Here is a 21,773-nt window from a genome sequence, read left to right as displayed (position 1 = left end):
TCAAGCTGAACTGCATCCTCTGTGCTTTTCATAGTGAGCTGATTAGACTTACTATTTAATACACTTGTGTGACAAATCAGGACACAACCATATATTGGCTTATATAAAGTTTGAATTTCATCCAGTCAGGAGTTATTACAATTAATAATGCTTTGAGCATTCTTTAGTGATACTGGCACAAAAATGTAAATAGACAATAAATCCTCATTTGAGGTCATTTACAGTACATCATTTTAAAAAAGTCAAGGCTTAAAATTGAATGCCTGTCAGTTGTCAATTCTGGTAAAGCTGACGTACTGTAAATATGCATTTTAAAGCAACATATTCTTCTATCTAGACAACTTTGTCTTTTTAGGGTTGTGCCTACTTGTTTCATCAAGACGATGCCAAGCTGTAGTCTGCACGTGTTACAACAGTAGGGCTTTGTAGTAAGGAAAGTCCAGGTGCTAAACTGGCCTGCCTGCAGTCCACATTTGGCCCCTATTTAAAACATTGTATACTATGATGCATCATATACAACGTAGATTGCATACCGTACAGCAGCTGAAGTGGGGGGAAGAATAGTCACTTTACACATACAACAATGGACTTACATTTACATTATCTGCATTTAGCAGACACTCTTATCCAGAGTGTCTTACAGAAGTGCTTTCATAGTAGACATAGCAAACATAGACAACAGTCCAAGAACACACATCTGCTGAAACCCTGTTGTAAGCAAAAAATAAATAAAAGCGTTAGTAAGTACACGTCAGCTTAAGTGCTTAGTAAAGAGGTGATGAAGGTTTTTATTCTTCTTTTGAAAGCAGCGAGAGACTCAGATGTTCGGACTAACAATGAAAGCTTACTCCACCATTTGGGTGCAAGTACAGAGAAGAGTCTTACGCTTGTCTTCCTTAAGTTCTGGGTGGAGGATCAAGTCGAGCGAGGTTGCGTGATACAGAGCAGGATTTTATTAGACCCTCAAGGTAGCTTGTGGCTGGTCCGTTGTTGGCTTTGTAGGCGAGCATCAGTGTTTTAAACTGAATGCATGTAGCTACAGGAAGCCAGTGAAGAGAACGCAGCAGTTGGGTGATGTGGCAGTGTTTAGGTTGGTTAAAAACCAGGCAAGCAGCTGCGTTTTGAATGAGTTGCAATGGAAATCCTTCTAATCAATTACAGAATGGTGAATAAAGGAAAACATGCCTCTGTCCCTGTGTTTCAGCCATCAAATTTGTACCTATCTCAACTGCCCCATCTTTTTGGAATTGTGTGTGCATTTTCAAAAAGTCTCAATTAATTTTGTCTAAAATAGCAACCCTACTTCAAGCAGTGTCTAATTGTCTGGTAACTTTGTGAAATTGAAACCTCATAGCTAGTAAAAGATGTAGTGGTTACATCATGACAGAAAGTGAAACTTTGCATGGGCACATTTTAAAAAGAACAGAGTAAGTGTGCAGATACATAAATTAACAGGAAGCTTTGAAGATCTAAACTTAGTGTGAATAAGCAAGAGGAGGGGGAGGAAGAAAAGATGAAGAAAGTGGAGGAGGTGGTTTTGCTGAATCCTTTCTCTTCTGAAGCCAGAGTTCTCTAGAGGGATCTGAGATATAGGCGTCATCTACTGTCATGTCTGTTTCTATAATTGCCTTCAGCACTGTGATCAGGTCTAGTTTTAGTGGATATTACCTACAGCACTTTGCAATAGAGGCGTAATCTCAAAAGTGAGAGCTTCATTTGTTGGATTTCCTTTCCTTTTTAAATGCATAGTATTTATAGACCTGGCTTCTAGGTCACTCACTCACTCACATACTGGCACTGTATAGCCAAATGGTTGTTGGACAATAAACATTACTATAGCTTACCCTGTCCCCCACAATCCCGTCTATAAGACAATCCATTCTTGTGTTTGTGGAAATTGCTATATATATAATATGCATATGCATTTTCTCCCTTTTTCTCAAGATTTAACGTAGTCAATTTGTCTTCCCCTGCTGTGGATCCCTGATTGCGTTTGAGGAGGGTTTATTTGCTGCTCATGCCCCCTCCGACATGTGTGCACACCTTGCGGACCCCTTCTTTTATGCCTGTGCTTCTGTGGATTCGCACAGGAGGCTAACCAGGGTCCTTGCACAGCGTTTGAAGACCCCAACCACTTAGTCCAGCCATTTTCCCCACCTAGCAGACACGGTGGCCAATTTGTGTCTGCTGCAGGCACTGCCAATTGTGCTCGCTAGATGCCGCCCAGCCGACCTGTAGCAGAGCCGATATGCAAACCAGGGTGTGGGAATTTCTGCCCATTTTTGTTGGGCACTGATCGTAGATGAGAAGGCTCACAGTCAACATTTCAATTCATCCTAAAGCTGTCTATTAAGGCTGAGGTCAGAGCTCTGTGCTGGTCTTATGTAACACATATATGAATAATAATTATTATTATTAATAATAATATCAATAAAGGTGAACTATGGCCGCTCAGATGACGCAGCGCTAAAACACACACTAGCACACAAGCTGGGATCTCAAATACATCGTATCGAATCTCAGCTCTGCCATCCGGCTTGGCTGAGCGATCACATGAACAACAATTGGCCTGTTGTTCAGATAGGGGTGGGGTAGTAGTAAGCCGTATAGGGTCTCCTCGTAGCTGGTACAACTGCAATCTCTGCTGGCTGATTGATGGTACCTGCACAGGGGCGGGGAAGGAGTGGGTTGATCGGGGTGCGTCTCTCTGTACACAGGGCTGGTACGACTCGACAGGACCCCCTACCCAATATCCAGTAAAAAGACATGACCAAACGGTATTAACGAGATGCCGTATAGGACATTCAGCCTTGACGCACAGATACCTTCTCTTGGGGAAGATGCACCAAGCTTCCAGTATTGTGGATCACAATTATCAATAAAACATATCCTGACAGAGTGCCAAGCCATCAACGATACCAGAAAAATATTTTACAAAGACACTAATATGAAGGACCTCTTCGAACACAATAACCCACAAAAAATCCTGAATGTCTTGAATCACATAAAGATTAAAAGCCAAATATAGAACAGCAATTTTCATTTAACTTAAACTTGGTTTTGAACCCACCTCTAATGCCATGTACGTAGCCTAATTGAGCTGGAATGGCAATAAACACAAACACACACGGGGCTGGTCCGCATTAGCAGGTGAAAAAATGCATACGGCTGCTGCCCATGTGTTGAAGTGGGCGTGGGTTAGCTTTGTTCTCCTCAATCAGAGTGGGGATCAGCATTAGTGGAGAGGAAGCATGACGCAATCGGGCAATTGGACGTGCTAAAAGTTGGTAGAAAAAGGGGAGAAAATGCATAAACAAAGTGCCAAAAAAAGTGAACCATTCAACTTTGTTATTCAGGCAGCCTTTCGGATTACTCCGTACCCTTGAAGTAGCTCTCGGTTTCAAAAAGGTTGGTGACTCCTGCTTTAAGAAGATATCCTTTATTTGTCATATATACATATACAGTTGTACAGTTCAATTAAATTCTTTTTTCGCATATCCCCAGCTTGTTCGGAAGCTGAGATCAGAGCGCAGGGTCAGCCATCGTACGGCGCCCCTGGAGCAGACAGGGTTAAGGACCTTGCTCAAGGACCCAACAGTGGCTGCAGAGCAGAGCCTGGATTTGAACCGCCTATCTTCCGGTTGATAACCCAAAGCTCTACCCACTACGCTACCACTGTTTATATTACTGATATCCAACAACCTGCTAGCAATGAGTGTGGCTAAAAGACATGGACTTGATACTTAAAAAGAGTGTCTAAGTACTTTTGGTCATGTTTCACTTATATGGCAACAGAAAAAGTTGCAGAAATGGTCACCATCACAAAACCACACTGACTTAGAACTGGACATCCTCATTTGCACAAACATTTACTTGCGTTTCTAAGTCTCTACTGTATTTTTTTTCTTCTCAGTGGATGGTTGCATACACAGAGGAGCAGGCCATTTCCTGTATGACGAGTGCTACTCTCTAAACGGCTGTGAGACAGGCAAAGCCAAGATCACCTGCGGCTATTACCTGCCTGCCAAGTGTAAGTACCCTTCTGTCAACCTTATTTACTCCAGGAAAGACCACCACGTTGTGCCGTGGCCCAGCTTAACGGTAATGCTTTCTTAATCCTATGTGCCGTGTCACTTTGTTCTGCTGCCGCCGTTCATATTGAGATGATTGCAGCCAATTAAGCAGAAAGAGTTCATCATACGCTGAACTAATGACTCCTCAAGCCTGTAACATCTGAATCAGATTTTTTTCTTCCTCAGCAGTGTGATACATTTCAGCCAGGGTGCGTGGAGATGAATGGAGTTGTATTAGAAAGATTATTATGATGATGACTTGCTGCTGTGGGATTGGCTGAATGAGCCATCTGTACTCAAACAAAGACATTAATGCATCTATTAGCTCGTGATTTTGATTGATCTTTCATCCAAGATTTAGTTTATTGGCTAATAGCCTTCCTGATGGTGTGCGTGAGTGATGAAGATTGTCACATCAGGTAATAATGGAAGTGGAGTGCAATATAGCACAGTTGTTGGATTTTTCGTAAGCCTGTTTTTTTTTCCCCAAATCAAGCAAAGTGTGTTGTAATGCACATTTGTGATGATATTTGGCCATAAGCATGTGGACACCCCTGCTGATTATTGAGTATGGATTTTTCAGCCTCAGCCATTGCTAATAGTTGAAAGAAATACTATAATTGACTGGCCAAGTGTCTCACATACATGATTGGCTTTGTCTAAGGGTGGGTATTCCTGCCCTGCTCCCAGTGTTCCCCAGTGTGACCTGCTGTAACCCAGACCAGGATAAAACTATTGATGATAAAATAAAATTGAATTCTGGTTAAGTCTTGTTCCTGTTTTAGCATTAGTAAAAGTCTGGAGGAACTTCAGTGGCCTGCACATTGCCCTGACATCAACCCAGTTGAACACCTTTCTCAATACTTAAAACACAATGAGTTTGGAATGGGTTTTACAACAAACTCATGACCAGGTGTCCACATACTTTTGACCATATAGTGTAGGTTTTTACAGAATGTCCTGCTTCCATGTTTCATCAGCATTTTCTGACTAGTTGTCTATTATCTTGACTATGTTAACTCATAGCGGTTTTGCTCATTAATTTGTACTTGGCGATTGAGCTCTAGGCTGAAGTTAAGAATTCTGGTTGTGGACTGGTTGGTTTTGGTGTTTGGAGTCTGTGGCGTTATGTCTGGGCACGTCTGGTGCTTTATGTGGTGTGGCATTTGAAGAGCTGCTGAGCTTCTGGATGTTGGGTTGCATTCTGATGTTAACTATGTAAAAGACTAACTAGTCAGTCCATGCTGGTATGGCAATTTGTACATATTTATACACTTTTTTTTTTTCTTTTTTTTTTTGGAATTATTCAGATTTTTTTTTCTCAAACCCAGGGTCATGTTTGTTTATTTTATTTTTGTGTATTTTTTTGTAATTCAGTTTTTTTTTAATTATTATTTTTTAACATTAATTTAAAAAAAGACACAACAAAGACAACGAAGGTCAATGTCAGCAATGTCAGACCTCTCTAACCCAGTTGCCTTCACCAAAAGGCTACAAAAAAGCTTTAAAAAAAAAAATAAAACCATTAAATTGAAAAAAATATATTGGAGTTGAATGCTGTCTGATGGTTGTGCTGTATGAACGCTGTTTTGTAGGTTTTCTCTCTTTTTTTTACTTTTCAAATGCCTGCTGCTATGACATCTCGAGAGAAAAATCTGCATGTAAGCTATATGCTTTGTGAATCATGCAAATACCATTATTTTATGGGGAAGAAGTTTGAATCGTGTTACACAAGTCATTTCGCCCACACAACAAAACATTTAGATGAAACAGTGTTTTTTTTTTTTTTTTTTTTTTTTAAATATATATAAACACCACTGACCTCTGTAAAAGTAACAATCCTCTTGGCTTGGGCAAACAGTTGAACTATCAGTAGTTGATAGACTAGACGACTAGACCACTATACCTTTATTTATCATGCAGTGTGTACTTCAGTTAGATTCTGAATTCCAGATCTTTATCTGACATGTACTTGACACAGTAAGTGCATCGATAAACACTCAGCTAGTAAAGTAAGTCTGTGACTGTTCAACTGCACACTCAACAGAAGTGGATGCTTATATGTATGATCTATAATACCTCCTTCTACACTATATAGTCTGATGGGGGTTTTTGTAGCTCTTGATTTTGTGACACTTTGGATGGTCAGAATAAACATTATTGTTGTTGTTGTTGTTATTTATTATTATTAATAGAAATTATTGTTGGCATTATTATTATAATTTATCAGTTATTATAAATTATTGTTAGTATTATTATTATTATATTATTATTAAAATTATTATTATTATTAAAGTTATTGGTATTATTATTATTTTTTATCATTAAATTATTTTTAGTATTATTATTATTATTGTTAGTATTATTATTATTATTAATATTATTATATAATTATTTTATTATTATTATTTTTTGTTAGTATTATAATAAAAATTATTGTTAGTATTATTATTATTATTATTATTCTATAATTTTTATCATTGTTTTTTTTGGTATTATTATATAATTTAGTATTTTTTTTAGTATTATTATTATTATAAAAACTATTGTTAGTATTATTATTAAAAAATAATAATAATAATATATTATTATTATAATTTTTGTTTTTTTATTATTATTATAAAAAATATTATTTAAAAAAAATTCTTATTATTATTATTAATATTGGACTTTCAATAAAATTAAAAGAAAAGAGAAAAGCAAAATCTAAACAAACTAAAAACTAACATCAGTATCCGGATCCATCACTGGATACATTTTTTTTTGTAATATTGCTTGTCTTCGATTATCACTCAGCATGGCAGAGAGGTAGAACCACTTGTGCATGCACTAGTGATGTTGCGGTTAGACTGCTGTAATGTTTTTTTTATTTGGCCACCCTGTTAAAACCCTCTCAGTAGGTTAAGTACATACAAATACTCTTCCCAATTCTATCGGTGATGCCTCCTCTCTTTTTCTTTATTTAGATCTCTGTTAAAGAGAGGGTTCAGACTGTACTTGATCAGTATTGCTGTAATGTCTTTTGTTGTACTTACAGTATGTTCTTTGGTTGTAAAATGTCCATGTGAGCATAGATTGTGTATAAATAAAAGTAATGATGGTTTATTAACATTGCCACAAGCCACAATTTTGGGAGGGGAATCTTACATAATATTGTTTGTAATATGTGTATTTAATGTGTGTGTTTCCTTTTACTTTGCAAAGCTCTTAAAATCAATCGAAAATAAAATATACTGTGTATGCCACTTACCATTAGCTCATACCTGCAGTCAAATCATACTCCCTCTTATATATATATTTTTTTTTTCACTGATTCAACATATTGCAGGACCCTTCACGTCAATACATTTCATTCAATCTCCACCTGAAGCTTTGTGGTATGGTCTATAATTCTAATATGCGTTTGCTTTTCCATGAGGTAGAATAATATACACAATTTTTTTTCAGTTCATTGACCTTTGAACCTGACTTCTGGTGTGTTGTAGATATGACTGTTCAAATGGTTTTGGTGTCACTGCATGGCCTTGTTGGTTTTTGATGGCCTAGGTCTACCATCATACATTTAAACTAATTTTATGTGAGTTAAAATGTAGTTTGTGTTTAACGTAGTTTGTTTGGTTATTATTCAGTTTTGCTGTAGCGTTTGGGTGGCCCAGTGGTCTATTATGCTAGCTCTTCACCACTGGGATCATGGTTTGAATCTAAGCTGTGCTATTGGTAAGCTGGATGTCTACACATACATGAATAGCTATACTTAGGTGGCTACTGCTCTTTCATGGATTTCTGTCCTGTCTGGGGTGTTCCTGCCTTGCACCAAATTTTTCCCAGTTGAACCAGTCCTGGCTGCATGTTCTCCTCGTGTCTGTGTGGGTTTCCTCTGGGAGCTCCAGTTTCCTCCCACAGTCTAGAGACATGCAAGTTAGGTGAATTGGAGATACAAAATTGTCCATGGCTGTGTTTGACATTGAAGCTTGTGAACTGATAAATATCCTAATAAATAAATAAGAACTAGACCTGGCATCATCCTGGCTAAAATAAAGCAGTTGAAATGAGTTGAAATTGCTATATATAAATCTACATTAATATTTTTCCAGTATTTTTTTTTATTCAGTGCTGTATGTCTTAATATTAAATTCAGGTGTTTTGGCCTGGTCTATAAAAATATAGTTTGATGAGTTCATTATAGAGAAACTTTAGTCGAAAGCTTAGATCCTTCACCAACCCCTCTGAACATCCTTGGGACTAACTGGTACACTGATTGAAAGCCAATGAATGGGCACAAATCTTGCTTAAGGCTCCAAAAGAATCAAGACTGTTATAGCCACATGGCCTTATGAAGGTCAGGCTCCTGCAAAGGGATGCCAAAGCTCATGATTGGATGCTCAGGTGGTGCAGTGGTCTAACCCGCTCACCCACCACAACTGAGATCTCAAGCTCTTAGGTTTGTATCTTAGTGTGCTCAGCCATGCCTGATGGGGAGAGGTGGAGGAGATGTCTTGCTGCAGCCTCCACTGGCTGGTTGAAGATGCCTGCACGAGGTGGATGTGCCTCTCTCTTAGACTTTTAGTTAGGGTGGGTACAAGTGGTGGAAATGATTACATCCAGGGTAAAAAAGGGCAAATGCAAAAATAGAATAATATTAATCAAATAAAAAAAAAAGCTCAAGATTAGGTGTCCACATACTTTTGCCAATGGCAGTCAGTCCTTTTGTTTTTTCATTAGTGCATGCATTCATGTACATACTGTAAACAGATAGAGAAGAGCTGCACTGAAAACAGTTAACACTAAGCTCAATGGCTCAAAGGACAGTCTGGTATACACTTCCAATCCAATGCCATGTGACTCTTTCTGGGCAGATCATTGGCTGATGTATTTCATATTAGATTAGCAGTATGTTGTTCCTGCTCATTTGTTGTAAATCTGATTGTTTTGTACATGTGATCCTAGATTTTAACTGGACAGAAACTAGCATCTAAATCTGAAATGCAGATCTGTTGGACTGGCTGTTCTGGTGCAATTTGTGAAGCCAATTGCCTCCCTTGCTGATCAGTCTGCAACAGAGGTCTTTTGGGTTCAGATGTAGTTATCAGTTACATAAATCAGACTTTCTGGTTCTGCGGCTGGCAGCTTTCAGTGTAAGGCAGCAACACAGACCAAATAAGAATCCCTCGCCAATTTACCCGCCGTCTTTTGATCTTATATTGCGAGCTTCCACAATTGAATCAGATGTAACGTTAGCCAGAATCCTCATGGCGATCCAGCCTGTGAGGCATCATCAGGGTTTTTATAGAGAAAGCCAGATTCTGTATGATGTCTTTCATTAGTCTGTACTACCCGACCTCAATGGAAGCAAGTTTCCAGGATGGTCTCCTAAGCCCTAAGGTGCTTCATCTGGCTTTCCAAGAAAAGACGTTTTCATTCTGCTCCTCCGTCCGTTATTGCTTTCACTGTTGGTAAACTATAGTCGTTGAAATGTTGCTGCTGGAAGCATTTTTGTTCCTGAGTGGATGCTTGCTAGTGTGAAATAAATGTTCACATTTTATGCCTAGTTCACACTGCACGATTTTTGCCCTGATTTTAGCTCGTCGACAGGTCGCCGGCAGATGTAGCAGCTCAAAGGCAAATTGGCATTCACTCGGTACTTAAAAAAACTGGCTCTTGATTGCTATGTGTGAACTATTCAATGACTCGATTGGTTGTATACTAAAGAAAAATATCTAGCATGCTAAATATCTGGACCTGTCGGCAACTCAATCATGTAGTGTGAAAAATGTTGTGATCAGCTTGTAATTATTGTAAAGGCAAGATACAGAAGGGAAATCTGGGGAGGAGTTGTAAATGTGTGGAACAGGGGCATAATATAGTTTGTATGTATCAGAATACATCAGCACACTTACCGAACACGGCAAATCATCATACCACTTATTGCATGTTTTTGTGACAAAACATAGTTTGGGAGACCAGACAGACTCATCTGAGATTGTGCAGTGTGTGACCCCCTATCGCCGATCAGTCTTGTAGTGTGAAAACCACAACGACTTAAGACTCCCGATTACAAGAGATCAAGTTGTGTAGTGTGAACTGTACAGTGATCCGAACACCCTGACAGTCGTGTAGTGTGAACTTAGCATTAGTCATCCCTGCTTTTGCCTGTGAGATGTTGCAAAAACCAATATGAGAAATGATAGTCGCCACAGCAACTGGGTCCCTGATTTCGATCCTTGCTTTCAGTTTTGTTTCCCACTATGTCAAAGTCTGGGTACTTTGGTTTCCTTTTACCTTGTAATTCTTACTAACCATTTCATCCTGGTCAGAACACTGTCACTGTGCTTTTTTCCACCCCAAACACAATTGCCTCTTATGCCTAGTTAACACTACACGATTTCTGCCCTGATTCCTGATTCAGGAATTCATTCCTGATTTGCCGGCTCTGGAGCAACTCGGCGTTTGCTCGGTGATCAAAACTCGGCTCTCAATTGATGTGTGAGAACTACTCATCGACTCGATCCGAGTATATCTACCATGTCAAATATCTGGATCTGATCACCCAACTGGCAATGAGTGCTATGTCGAACAGCAAGAGAACGCAAGATACGGTGTAAGGAGAAATGCAGGGGAGTTGTAAAAAGGTGGAACAGGGGCATAATATAGTTTATCAGAATACTTTGGCACACACAAGTTTTACAGTATTTCTGACCTTATCATTCTCTACAAAACATAACACCAACGTTTCATTGCAAAAAATATTTATTAACCTCCAACTCACTACAGAGCAATCCATGTTAGACCAGATAGACTCGTCTGAGATTCTTCCTGTTGATAGATTGTGTAGTGTGTGACCCCCTATTGCCGATCAATTGTGTAGTGTGAAATACACACCGACTTAAAAGACTCCCAGTTACAAGAGGTCATGTTGTGTAGTGTGAACTGTACAGTGATCTAAACACCCTGAAAGTTGTGTAGTGTGAACTTATATGGAAATATGGAAAATGATGGTATAGAGTCGCCACAACAGCTGGGTCCCTGATTTCGATCCTTGCTATTAGTTTTGTTTCCCACCATGTGAGAGTCTGGGTACTCTGCTTTCCTTTTACCTTGTAATTCTTACTAACCATTTCATCCTGGTCAGAACACGTGACTGTGTGAAAGAATCTTGAGCAACTGTGTCACTGTGCCCTTTTCCACACCAAACACAATAGCCCCTAATGAGCCACCGTGCAATCTTAAGCACTGTTATTTAGTTTCACAAGCAAAATGTAATTTTCCAGTATTAAGTTTTAAACTCCCACCTTAAAGCAACAGCAGGAATGTTATTTCATGTTTTAGCACATCAGTGTGTCTATGCACAAAGCAAGATCATAAAATCATTCATTCATGTATTTATCTTGTCATTGATCTTTTAATATCCAGCCATTTGAATTTAACCACATCCGTCAATCTAGCCATCCATTTATTTCCATCCATCAACTGGCATCTATCTATCTGTTAATATCTAGCAATCAGTCCATATCCAGCCACATCCTTCAATCACTTTATCCATCTATCAATCTTTTATTATTTTTTATTACTCAAGCGACACTGACAGCAAAAATCATATCACACTACTCATTTTTTAACACGCTTGCCAAAAGTATGTGCAGCTATAACGGACTTCTCTGAGAAATCTTGACATGAGAATTTGATGGTTTTTTTTTCCTGTTAGCAGTGGATTTCAGCAAGGCACCTGAAAAGAGCCAAGTAACTGGACAAAATGACCAAAAGAGCATTTTACACTGCACACAAATAACATTCTAATTACATCTTTTGTTAGGTTAGTTAAATCATGCACATAGTGTTAAAATCACATGCTGGAACCAGAGCTGGGATCTCTAATACATCGTATCAAATCTCAGCTCTGCCTGCCGGCTAGGCTGAGCGGCCACATGAACAACGATTGGCCTGTTGTTCACATATGGGCAGGACTAAGCCGGATGGGGTCTCTCTCTCTCTCATGACTGGTGCAATTACGACCTCTGCTGGCTGATTGATGGTGTCTGCACCGATATGACAGAGTGCTCTCAGGGTGTGTCTCTCCGTACACAACGCTGAGCTGAACTGCACTCGTCAAAGTCTAGGTGATGAGATGCATACGGCATGCTGCCCATGTGTCGGAGGGGGCGTGGGTTAGCTTCATTCTCCTTAATCAGAGCAGGAATCAGCATTGGTGGAGAGGAAGCATGACGCAATCGGGCAATTGGATGCGCTAAAAAGGAGAAAAAAGGGGAGAAAATGCATAAACAAAATAAAAATGAAATAAAATCACATTCCACATGGGGCAACCTGCAGCATGCTGTTTTTTTTTCTCCTCATTAAACAAAATGCAAAATGATTTGACTTTATTTACACGACAGAGAGACACGTCTTTGTAATGATAATGCAACAATAGAAGCCTTGAGAATTCACAATGAAGGTTACACACATGCCAGCTTTATAAAGCACAGTAAGCACGTGTTTATCAGGTGATGGCTGTCTGGTTGTTTCCAACAAACATTTGTGTTTACGTTTGGTTGACATCTGTAATAGACAGATTACGTTTGCCTTGCATGAGCTGAACTCATCCTGGCAATGTTCTTTGTAGCAATTAGATGCCTGTTCTTTCATTGTGTTTACTAACGTACCTCGTCAGGCCAGATTTGTGTTTTGATGAGATTATAGTCTAGGTAATCTTCTTTAAGTCATTCAAAGCAGGTGTCTCGGATTGCTCGCTAATGTACTAAATGAATTGTCTTATTTTTACACTTTCTATGGTGTAGTCACACTATGTAGTACATAGTATGTGGTTTGGAAAATGGCCACAAAATTTACCATTTGTACTGGTTTGCAAAATCAGTCTGGCCAGTATCAACTGGAAAGACTTCATTGTTGTGTGTGTGTGTTTGCCATGTTATACACTGGTGACCTGTTCAGGGTGTTTCCTATCTTGTGACGCTGCAAACTAAATGAATATAAATAAAAGCATTTCTTACTAAAAATTACAATCAGAAGTCTGATTGTTTCAGAAAGCGGTTCTTTCACCCATTAGCGCCAATTCTGTGAAGCGTTTCATTCACACCAGCTGTTCCAGTGAGGTGCACTACGTAGTATATTCCACCATTTTAAGTGAGATTTCAATCCAGAAAAAGGAGTAAGGAGCGACGCTTCATCACTACGCCGGAAGCTGGTTGGAACATTTACCCATCGCGTGTGTTGCAGGTTAAAATGGCAGGAGCTTTATTGGAGAGCAGAAAATGACACCATCAGAATGATGTCGGATCATATATATATATCTATGAATACATAAAATTGAATCAATAAATGAATTAATTGAGTTATTTATTTATTAGTTAATTAATCTGGCCAGACTGGAAGATTTTGAATGGGATCAGGTCTGTACAGATTGGCCATTTTCTGGTCAAAATGTTTAACAGGCAATAAAATTACAAAAAAAACAACTGTATTTCTACAACCACAAATCAGAAAAAGTTGGGACGGCATGAAAAAAGCAAATAATAAAAAAAACATTTCTTAGATTTACTTTGACTTATTTGATTGCAGACAGGATGAACCTGAAATATTTCATGTTTTATCTGCTCAACTTCATTCCATTTATCAATAAACATCCATTCCTGCATTTCAGGCCTGCAACACATTCCAAAAAAAGTTGGGACGGTAAAGCATTTACCACTTTGTAATGTTGCCACTCCTTTTCACCACACACCGAGGATACCAAGTGATTTAGTGTTTCAGCTTTTATTTTGTCTCATTCTTCCTGCAAACACGTCTTAAGATGTGCAACAGTACGGGGTCGTCGTTGTCTTATGTTTCCTTTCAAAATGCTCCACACATTCTCTATTGGGGACAGGTCAGGACTGCAGGCAGGCCAGTCCAGTACCCGTACTCTCTTCTTCCACAGCCATGCCTTTGTAATGTGTGCAGCAGGTGGTTTTGCATTGTCCTGGTGTTACTATAGTTTGGTGTGAAAGGAAGTTTCAAAGCTATAGCTATATTTTCATCTTTCTTTTTTTCCATTATTTATTTTTATTATTTTTAATTCGACAACCTAGTGACCATCAGAATAGATACAGATATTTACACATTTAAAATGAACAGGGCGTGTCTCGATGATGAAGCTTTTATAGTCGAGACCTATTGTACTGTGTTCATCTATTAATGATTTAATGATCCTGGGGTCTGTCCAAACATAATTATGTTCCTGATGATCAATACAGGATAATCACTGCCCTTGCCCTTTATCCTGCTTCTCAATAACTTTATATTTGAGTAGCAATGATTAAAACGTCTCATTAAAATAAATCTAAGTATGCATTTAAAGCAAGGGGGCAGTGCAGGATGACTCCGGAGACCCTTCCTGCTCATCAAAACCCCATTCTTCAAAAGCAGCATGCATTTACACCAGCACTTTCTGTCAAAATGATCAAGATGATTTCACTTTCCCCCTTGAATGCAAACAAAAAAAAGTAACTACTGGAATAAAATGCTTCCTTGTGTTTCAGACAGAGGCCCGATTTTCCCCAGGGACTGAACCCGGTGCTGGCCTGAGGAAAGTGCTGGAAAGTAATGATGTAAAATCAGATAGTTCTCCCCCTTCCAATTGGAGCTTGTTTCACATTAAGCCAATAAAAGCTGACATCTCGCCATGCCTTATTTTTCTTTTTTTTTCTCCAAGACAAGAAAATTGGCCGCTATTAGTTTTAAGCGAGCTCTCTTCTTTTTTTTCCCCCTCTTTAAATTTGTGAATCACAGGAGCAAATGAGATGCCCCTGGAAGAGGCTGTCACATGTGGCACACATTACTAAGACCCAGCCTTGGATTATTAAAAAAAAATGACTAATTATCTTCCTACTGAGCTGGTGCAGCATCATGTCTGGACGTTCAGACTCTGACGGTTGAGTCAGATGCACTGAGCCAGATTATTTAAGGCTATATAGTTTTTACACCTCCTCCCCTTTTTTAGTCAAATAATGTAGTTTCTTTCTAGTTGCTTTAATAGACAGTGCTGGACTTTTTCAGACAAATGTTTTAATTTATGTGTCAGCACGCTAGAATAGTCCAGGTTTAACACATGACTACAATATTATCAACTTAACCATAACATTAAAACCACCTGCCTAATATTGTGCCGGTTTTCCTTTACCCAACGAGCCATGGACTCCTCAAGGTTTCTAAAGCAGTCCTGTTGTATCTGGCACCAAGACGGTATCAGCAAGACGGATCAGACTTGTTGGTCCAGCACATGGCATAGCTGCACGATTGGCTTGAGATCTGGCGAATTTGGAGGCCAATTTACCATCTTGAACTCTGTTTGCAGCACGGCAGGGCCCGTTATCCTACGACATTTACACTTTCAGCATTTAGCAGACGCTTTTATCCAGTGCAACTTACAGTTGGGTCAGTATACTGTCTAAGCAATTGAGGGTTAAGGGCCTTGCTCAAGGGCCCAACAGTGGCAACCTGGCAGAGGTGGGGCTTGAACTAGCACATTTTACCATGGTCATTAATTGAATGATAGAATTAATGGAGACTACAATACACAGCACAGCCTACCTTAACGGTTGAATGTAAACCTAGAACATTCAGCAGCGATCTCAAAAATGAAAGTTCTCACCCGTGTTTACCACCTTGAACTCTGTTTGCTGCATGGCAGGGCACGTTATCATGAGGCATTTAGAAGATGCTTTTATCCAAAGCCACTTACAGTTGTGACAGTATACAATCTAAGCAATTGAGGGTTAAGAGCCTTGCTCAAAGGCCCAACAGTGGCAACCTGGCAGAGGTGGGGCTTGAACCAGCAACCTTCTGATTACTAATCCAGCACCCTAACCACTAGGCTTCAGCTGTCCTCCAGGACCCTACTCAATTCATAAGAACATGTGTTCACCTCACTAGTGCTGGGTGACAGATAAGACTCTAACTTGGGTCTCTGCGGGCTTGCCCTTGACCTGGTGCGCCACCCAAAAATCTTGCCGATATAGTACCTTAACCACTAGGCTACAGCTCTCCTCCAGGACGCTACTAAATGTGCTTAATTTCCTGGACCTTGTTTGTTTTTCAAAGAAAAGTGCCACATTTCACCGTAGTCAATAAATTACACTCATAAACTGAATGATGGAATAAATAAAAGCTACATTACACAGCACAGCCTACCTTAACGGCTGAATGTAAACCTAGAACATTCAGAGAAATTCTCGTCCGTGTTTTGACACTTCCCACAAGCCTCAACAGAATTGGTTGGGAGTTTTCCAAACTCAGTTACCCGAGTAGTAATTTTAGCTGCTTTAGACTTCAACATTTTGACTAAGCGATTGCTAACTGAATTGCCGTAGGATTGCTAGGACCGCCTCATAGTGCAAATTAACCAGTAAATGTGAGGCACTTGATTTTCACGACTTTAAATTTGGTAAGGCCTACTTATAGGTAGGTGAAACATGTCAAAGTATCATTCACATGAATTCCAGAACCTGAGGATTATAAACAGAACCACATTGCCTCTATCAGCTTTCCTTCTATTCATAGTGTATCCTGGTACCATCTCTTCCCTGATGAGTGACGCACATTTACCTGGCCGCCCACATGATGTAAAAGAAAACATGATTCATCAGACCAAGCTATCTGCTTCCACTGCTCCATTGTCCAGTTCTGTTGCTCATGGCCTATTGTAGCTATTGTAGCCTATTTGTTGGTGGGCAGCGGTCAGCAGGGGCACTCTGATTGGTCTACTGCTACGCTGTGCCATAGGCAGCAAGCTGTAATACACTGTATATGTATGTATGTGCAACAAAAGTAAAGAGTAGTAACATGATGGCCAGCAAGCATTTGTGCTGTTGTTACAGATGTTTGTTTTTATGCAAAAAGCATCAGTCAACTACTGCTAATAAGAAGATGTAGACTCCATTCCTCGTGTTTGTCGCCGTTGTTGCTTTATTTAGTGCATTTACGTGAGAAGCGTTTTGCACTTTGCTCTCACTGCAACCCTTGGCGCAAATAGCCACTGTGCTCAACGCTTGGCTTGAGCAGTGCAATAAAACGAACATCCATTTGTGTGAAATAACCATCAAACCCACTCTAAAAGGCAATACATATATACAGTGGGGGAAATAAGTATTTGATCCCCTGCTGATTTTGTATGTTTACCCCCTTACAAAGACTTGAACAGTCTATAATTTTTATGGAAGGTTTATTTTAACAGAGAGAGACAGAATATCAACAAAAAATCCAGAAAAAAAACATTAAATAAAAGTTATAAATTAATTTGTATTTAATTAAGGGAAATAAGTATTTGATCCCCTACCAACCAGCAAGAATTATGACCCCCACAGACCGGTTATGTGCCCATGAGGCACACAAATTAGTCCTGTCCCTGTATAAAAGACTCCTGTCACAGAATCAGTTTCTTCCATTCAAATCTCTCGACCACCATGGGCAAGACCAAAGAGCTATCAAAGGATGTCAGGGACAAGATTGTAGACCTGCACAAGGCTGGAATGGGCTACAAGACCATCAGCAAGAAGCTTGGTGAGAAAGAGACCACTGTTGGTGCGATAATTCGAAAATGGAAGAAATACAAGATCACAGTCAATCACCCTCACTCTGGAGCTCCATGCAAGATCTCACCTGGTGGGGTAAGAATGATTCTGAGAAAGGTGAGGTCAGTCCAGAATTACACGGGAGGAGCTTGTCAACGATCTCAAGGGAGCTGGGAGCACAGTCACCAAGAAAACCATTAGTGACACACTTCGCCGTAATGGATTGAGATCCTGCAGTGCCTGCAAAGTCCCTTTGCTCAAGAAGGCTCATGTACAGGCCCGTCTGAAGTTTGCCAATGAACACCCGAATGATTCAGAGAAAGCTTGGGAGAATGTGATATGGTCAGATGAGACCAAAATTGAGCTTTTTGGCATCAACTCCACTCGCTGTGTTTGGAGGCAGAGAAATTCCCAGTGGGGATGGTGTTCTTGGGGTCATATCCAGCATTTCTCTGCTCCCAGCTCCCTTGAGATCGTTGACAAGCTCCTCCCGTGTAATTCTGGGCTGACCTCACCTTTCTCAGAATCATTCTTACCCCACAAGGCGAGATCTTGCATGGAACTCCAGAGTGAGGGTGATTGACTATGATCTTATATTTCTTCCATTTTCGAATTATCGCACCAACAGTGGTCTCTTTCTCACCAAGCTTCTTGCTGATGGTCTTGTAGCCCATTCCAGCCTTGTGCAGGTCTACAATCTTGTCCCTGACGTCCTTTGATAGCTCTTTGGTCTTGCCCATGGTGGTCGAGAGATTTGAACGGAAGAAACTGATTCTGTGACGGGAGTCTTTTATACAGGGACAGGACTAATTTGTGTGCCTCATGGGCACATAACCGGTCTGTGGGGGTCATAATTCTTGCTGGTTGGTAGGGGATCAAATACTTATTTCCCTTAATTAAATACAAATTAATTTATAACTTTTATTTAATGTTTTTTTTCTGGATTTTTTGTTGATATTCTGTCTCTCTCTGTTAAAATAAACCTTCCATAAAAATTATAGACTGTTCAAGTCTTTGTAAGGGGGTAAACTTACAAAATCAGCAGGGGATCAAATACTTATTTCCCCCACTGTAGGTAGAAGTGTCTAATAGAGTGGACAGTGAGTAGACATGGTATTTAAAAACTCCAGCAGCATTATTGTGTCTGATCCACTCATACCAGTACAACACACACTAACACACCACCACCATGTCAGTGTCACTGCAGGGCTGAGAATCATCCACCACCTAAATAATACCTGCTCTGTGGTGGTCCTGACCATTGAAGAACAGGGTGAAAGCAGTCTAAAAAAGTATGTAGAGAAACAGATGGACTACAGTCAGTAATTGTAGAGCTACAAAGTGTTACGATATGGTAAGTGGAGCTGATAAAATGGATGGTGAGTGTAGAAACAAGGAGATGGTCATGTTATGCCTGATCGGTGTATATAGTTCAGACATTTATGCTATAGATGCTTTTCTGTGGGATTGGAGCAGCCGAGCTAGTCTTTACTCCCCATGTGTGTATTAATGAGCTGTGGCAGAAACTATTAAATATATTTTATATTTCTGTGCTTAGTCAAATATCTAAATTTCATGTCCACCTCTAACTTTACAGCTCACATATAAAGATCCCAGGATTCCTGTGCTTGCAGGGCCAAATGATCTGCTGCTGTGGTTTACCTTGTAACCACTAAAGCCACAGTTCTACTCTTTGCACTTGAATACCAATACAGAGGCTGTCCGAAAATCCGAAATCACATACTTCCATACTGAACAGTGCGCAAAGCAGTACGCGAGAGTGGGTAGTCCCAATACGTAGTATTCATTAAACAGTACGTGAAAAGTACCCGGATAACCTACTGCATGGGCGGCACACCTGCAATCTGATAATCTATCCCATAATTCAACTGGAGCTGCAAAGGCGTTCGTAGCGGAAGAAGAAAGTTGTTAAAAATGCTATGGTTAAGTACAACCCTGAATAAAGTTATGAGTACCTTTGTGGAGAACGACAGGATTAATGTTGTCCGATTTTAAAATTGTTATAACTGTGGCAATGAGACGTCATGCATCACGTGACCTTGGTAAGATGGCGGACGTAGTACGTCTGAAATTGTGTGCATACTGCACACTTGCAGTAGCAGTGCACACTGCCTTAAATTTAGTATGTACTCTTAAGTATGTATGCGATTTTGGACACAGCCAGTGTCTTGGCTTTCGAGTCTGTGTATTGTCAATGGTCTGGTGTTTAGAATGCCGAAGCTCTCTGGTGCGAAGATGCGGTCATGTGTCTGAGGGGGCGTATTCTATCCTGCGGCCATTCTCGGCCAGTGAGGGTGCTGTGCAGCAGGCAGAGGTCACCTATGTGGACAGGGAAGTTGAGTATATACAAACTGGGACGATGCAGTAAAGGAAAGAAACACGCCCAGGGAGAATTGACCTTTATGTGTTATTCGGAGGTTGTGGTTTGAACCGTGGGTGGTACTTGGTTTAAAAAAGTTATATTTATAAATGTTTTTTCTTGATATATGGACTGTGCTTACTTGTTCTAGCCACAACCTTCACTCAGTTTTTGTCAAGGGACTTAATTTAGAGTTCAAGGTAAACATTTATGGGCCTGTTTGCTAATGTGCAATGGAGGGAAACTGGTTGGTGAGAGAAGAGCATAAACACAAATGTTCTCGGGTACTACACTGCGTTACTTGATACTGGCTTGGTTTCTTTAAGGTTTGGCTTTGTACAAGACAGTCTGTATGTTTGCCTCCTTAACCATCCTCCTCACTGAGGAAGGGTGTGGCAAATTACACTTGCATTCTAATTTTTTTTTTATGCATGTTCTCTCAACTTTTAGTGCGTCCATTTTTTTTTTTTACTTAATTGAGTTATTCTTCCTCTCTACTGGTGTTGACCGCCTTCCCGATTGAGGACAGCGAACTGGCACACGCCCCCTCCAACACGTGCCGTAGCCGACTGCATCTTTTAACCTGCACGAGGCGAGTTCATATGTGGATCAGCTTTGCGCTGAGTTCGAGTCAAGTCACAAGTCTTTAGGCTAGAGTCCGAGTCAAGTCACGAGTCAATATAATATACACAAAACATATATTGGAAATGTAGCATAGAAACAAATAATACGTAAGTTCAGATAAAAACAACAACAGATTAGCGACTGTATTTTGCCGTTTTACTTGGTGCCTTTACTTTCCTAGGTACCAGTTAAAAGCTTAAACTGACACGCTTTGTTTCATTGCAAATTATGGCACAGTGGCCAAAATCCAAAACACAGCAAAAAATCCATAACCACTGCTTACCTTAGCTTATGTTGTTCCAGATGCTATCAAATGTATAACTTTGTGTTGTCCCATTAGGAATAAAAGTAAACTGAATAAACGCAAATAACAGCATTTCTTACTAAAAATTACAGTCAGAAGGTCTGATTGGTTCAGAAAGCAGTTCTTTCAATCATTAGCGCCAATTCTGTAGGCGTGTTCCATTCACATTATTTGTTACTGTGAAGTGCACTATGTAGGGTATTCCACCATTTTAAGTAGCTCCATCACTACGCCGGATGCTGGCTGGAACATTTACCCATTGCGTGCGTTGTGGGTTAAGACGGCCGGAGCGTTAATAGAGAGCAGAAAATGACACGATCAGTATGATGTTGGATTATACTGTATATACAGTTGAAACCAGAAGTTTACATACACTATATAAAAAGACACATGTGCATGTTTTTTCTCACTGTCTCACATGAAATCAGAATAAACTCTTCCTGTTTTAGGTCAATTAGGATTACCACAATTATTTCTATGTGCTAACTGCCAGAATAATGAAAGAGAGAATTTAAGGCAATTTTTATTACTTTCTTCAAAGTCAAAAGTTTACATACATTTCATTAGTATTTGGTACTGTTGCCCTTAAACTGTATGACTTGGGTCAAACGTTTAGGATATCCTTCCACAAGCTTCTCACAATAGTTGGCAGGAATTTTGGCCCATTCCTCCTGACAGAACTGGTGTAACTGAGCCATGTTTGTAGGCCGCCTTGCTCGCACCTGCCTTTTCAGCTTTGCCCATAAATTTTCTATAGGATTGAGATCAGGGCTTTGTGATGGCCACTCCAAAACATTGACTTTGTTATCCTTAAGCTACTTTGTAACCAG

The 21,773-nt window shown here is 39.8% G+C and overlaps 1 protein-coding gene across 4 annotated transcripts in view; it reads left to right on the top strand.

Annotated features, from left to right (window-relative positions):
* macrod2 (mono-ADP ribosylhydrolase 2) overlaps positions 1-21,773 on the top strand; it is a 1,284,034-nt gene that overhangs the window by 452,596 nt on the left and 809,665 nt on the right. For all 4 annotated transcript variants that reach the window (XM_062994956.1, XM_062994957.1, XM_062994958.1 and 1 more), the window contains exon 5: positions 3,914-4,030. In XM_062994956.1, coding sequence (XP_062851026.1) covers positions 3,914-4,030 — 117 coding nt within the window. The remainder of the gene's footprint in view (positions 1-3,913; positions 4,031-21,773) is intronic.

Source organism: Trichomycterus rosablanca, chromosome 5 (assembly GCF_030014385.1).
Source record: "Trichomycterus rosablanca isolate fTriRos1 chromosome 5, fTriRos1.hap1, whole genome shotgun sequence".
NCBI lineage: Eukaryota > Metazoa > Chordata > Actinopteri > Siluriformes > Trichomycteridae > Trichomycterus > Trichomycterus rosablanca.
Note: the sequence above shows the minus strand (reverse complement) of the source record. Positions and strands in the feature narration are given on the sequence as shown.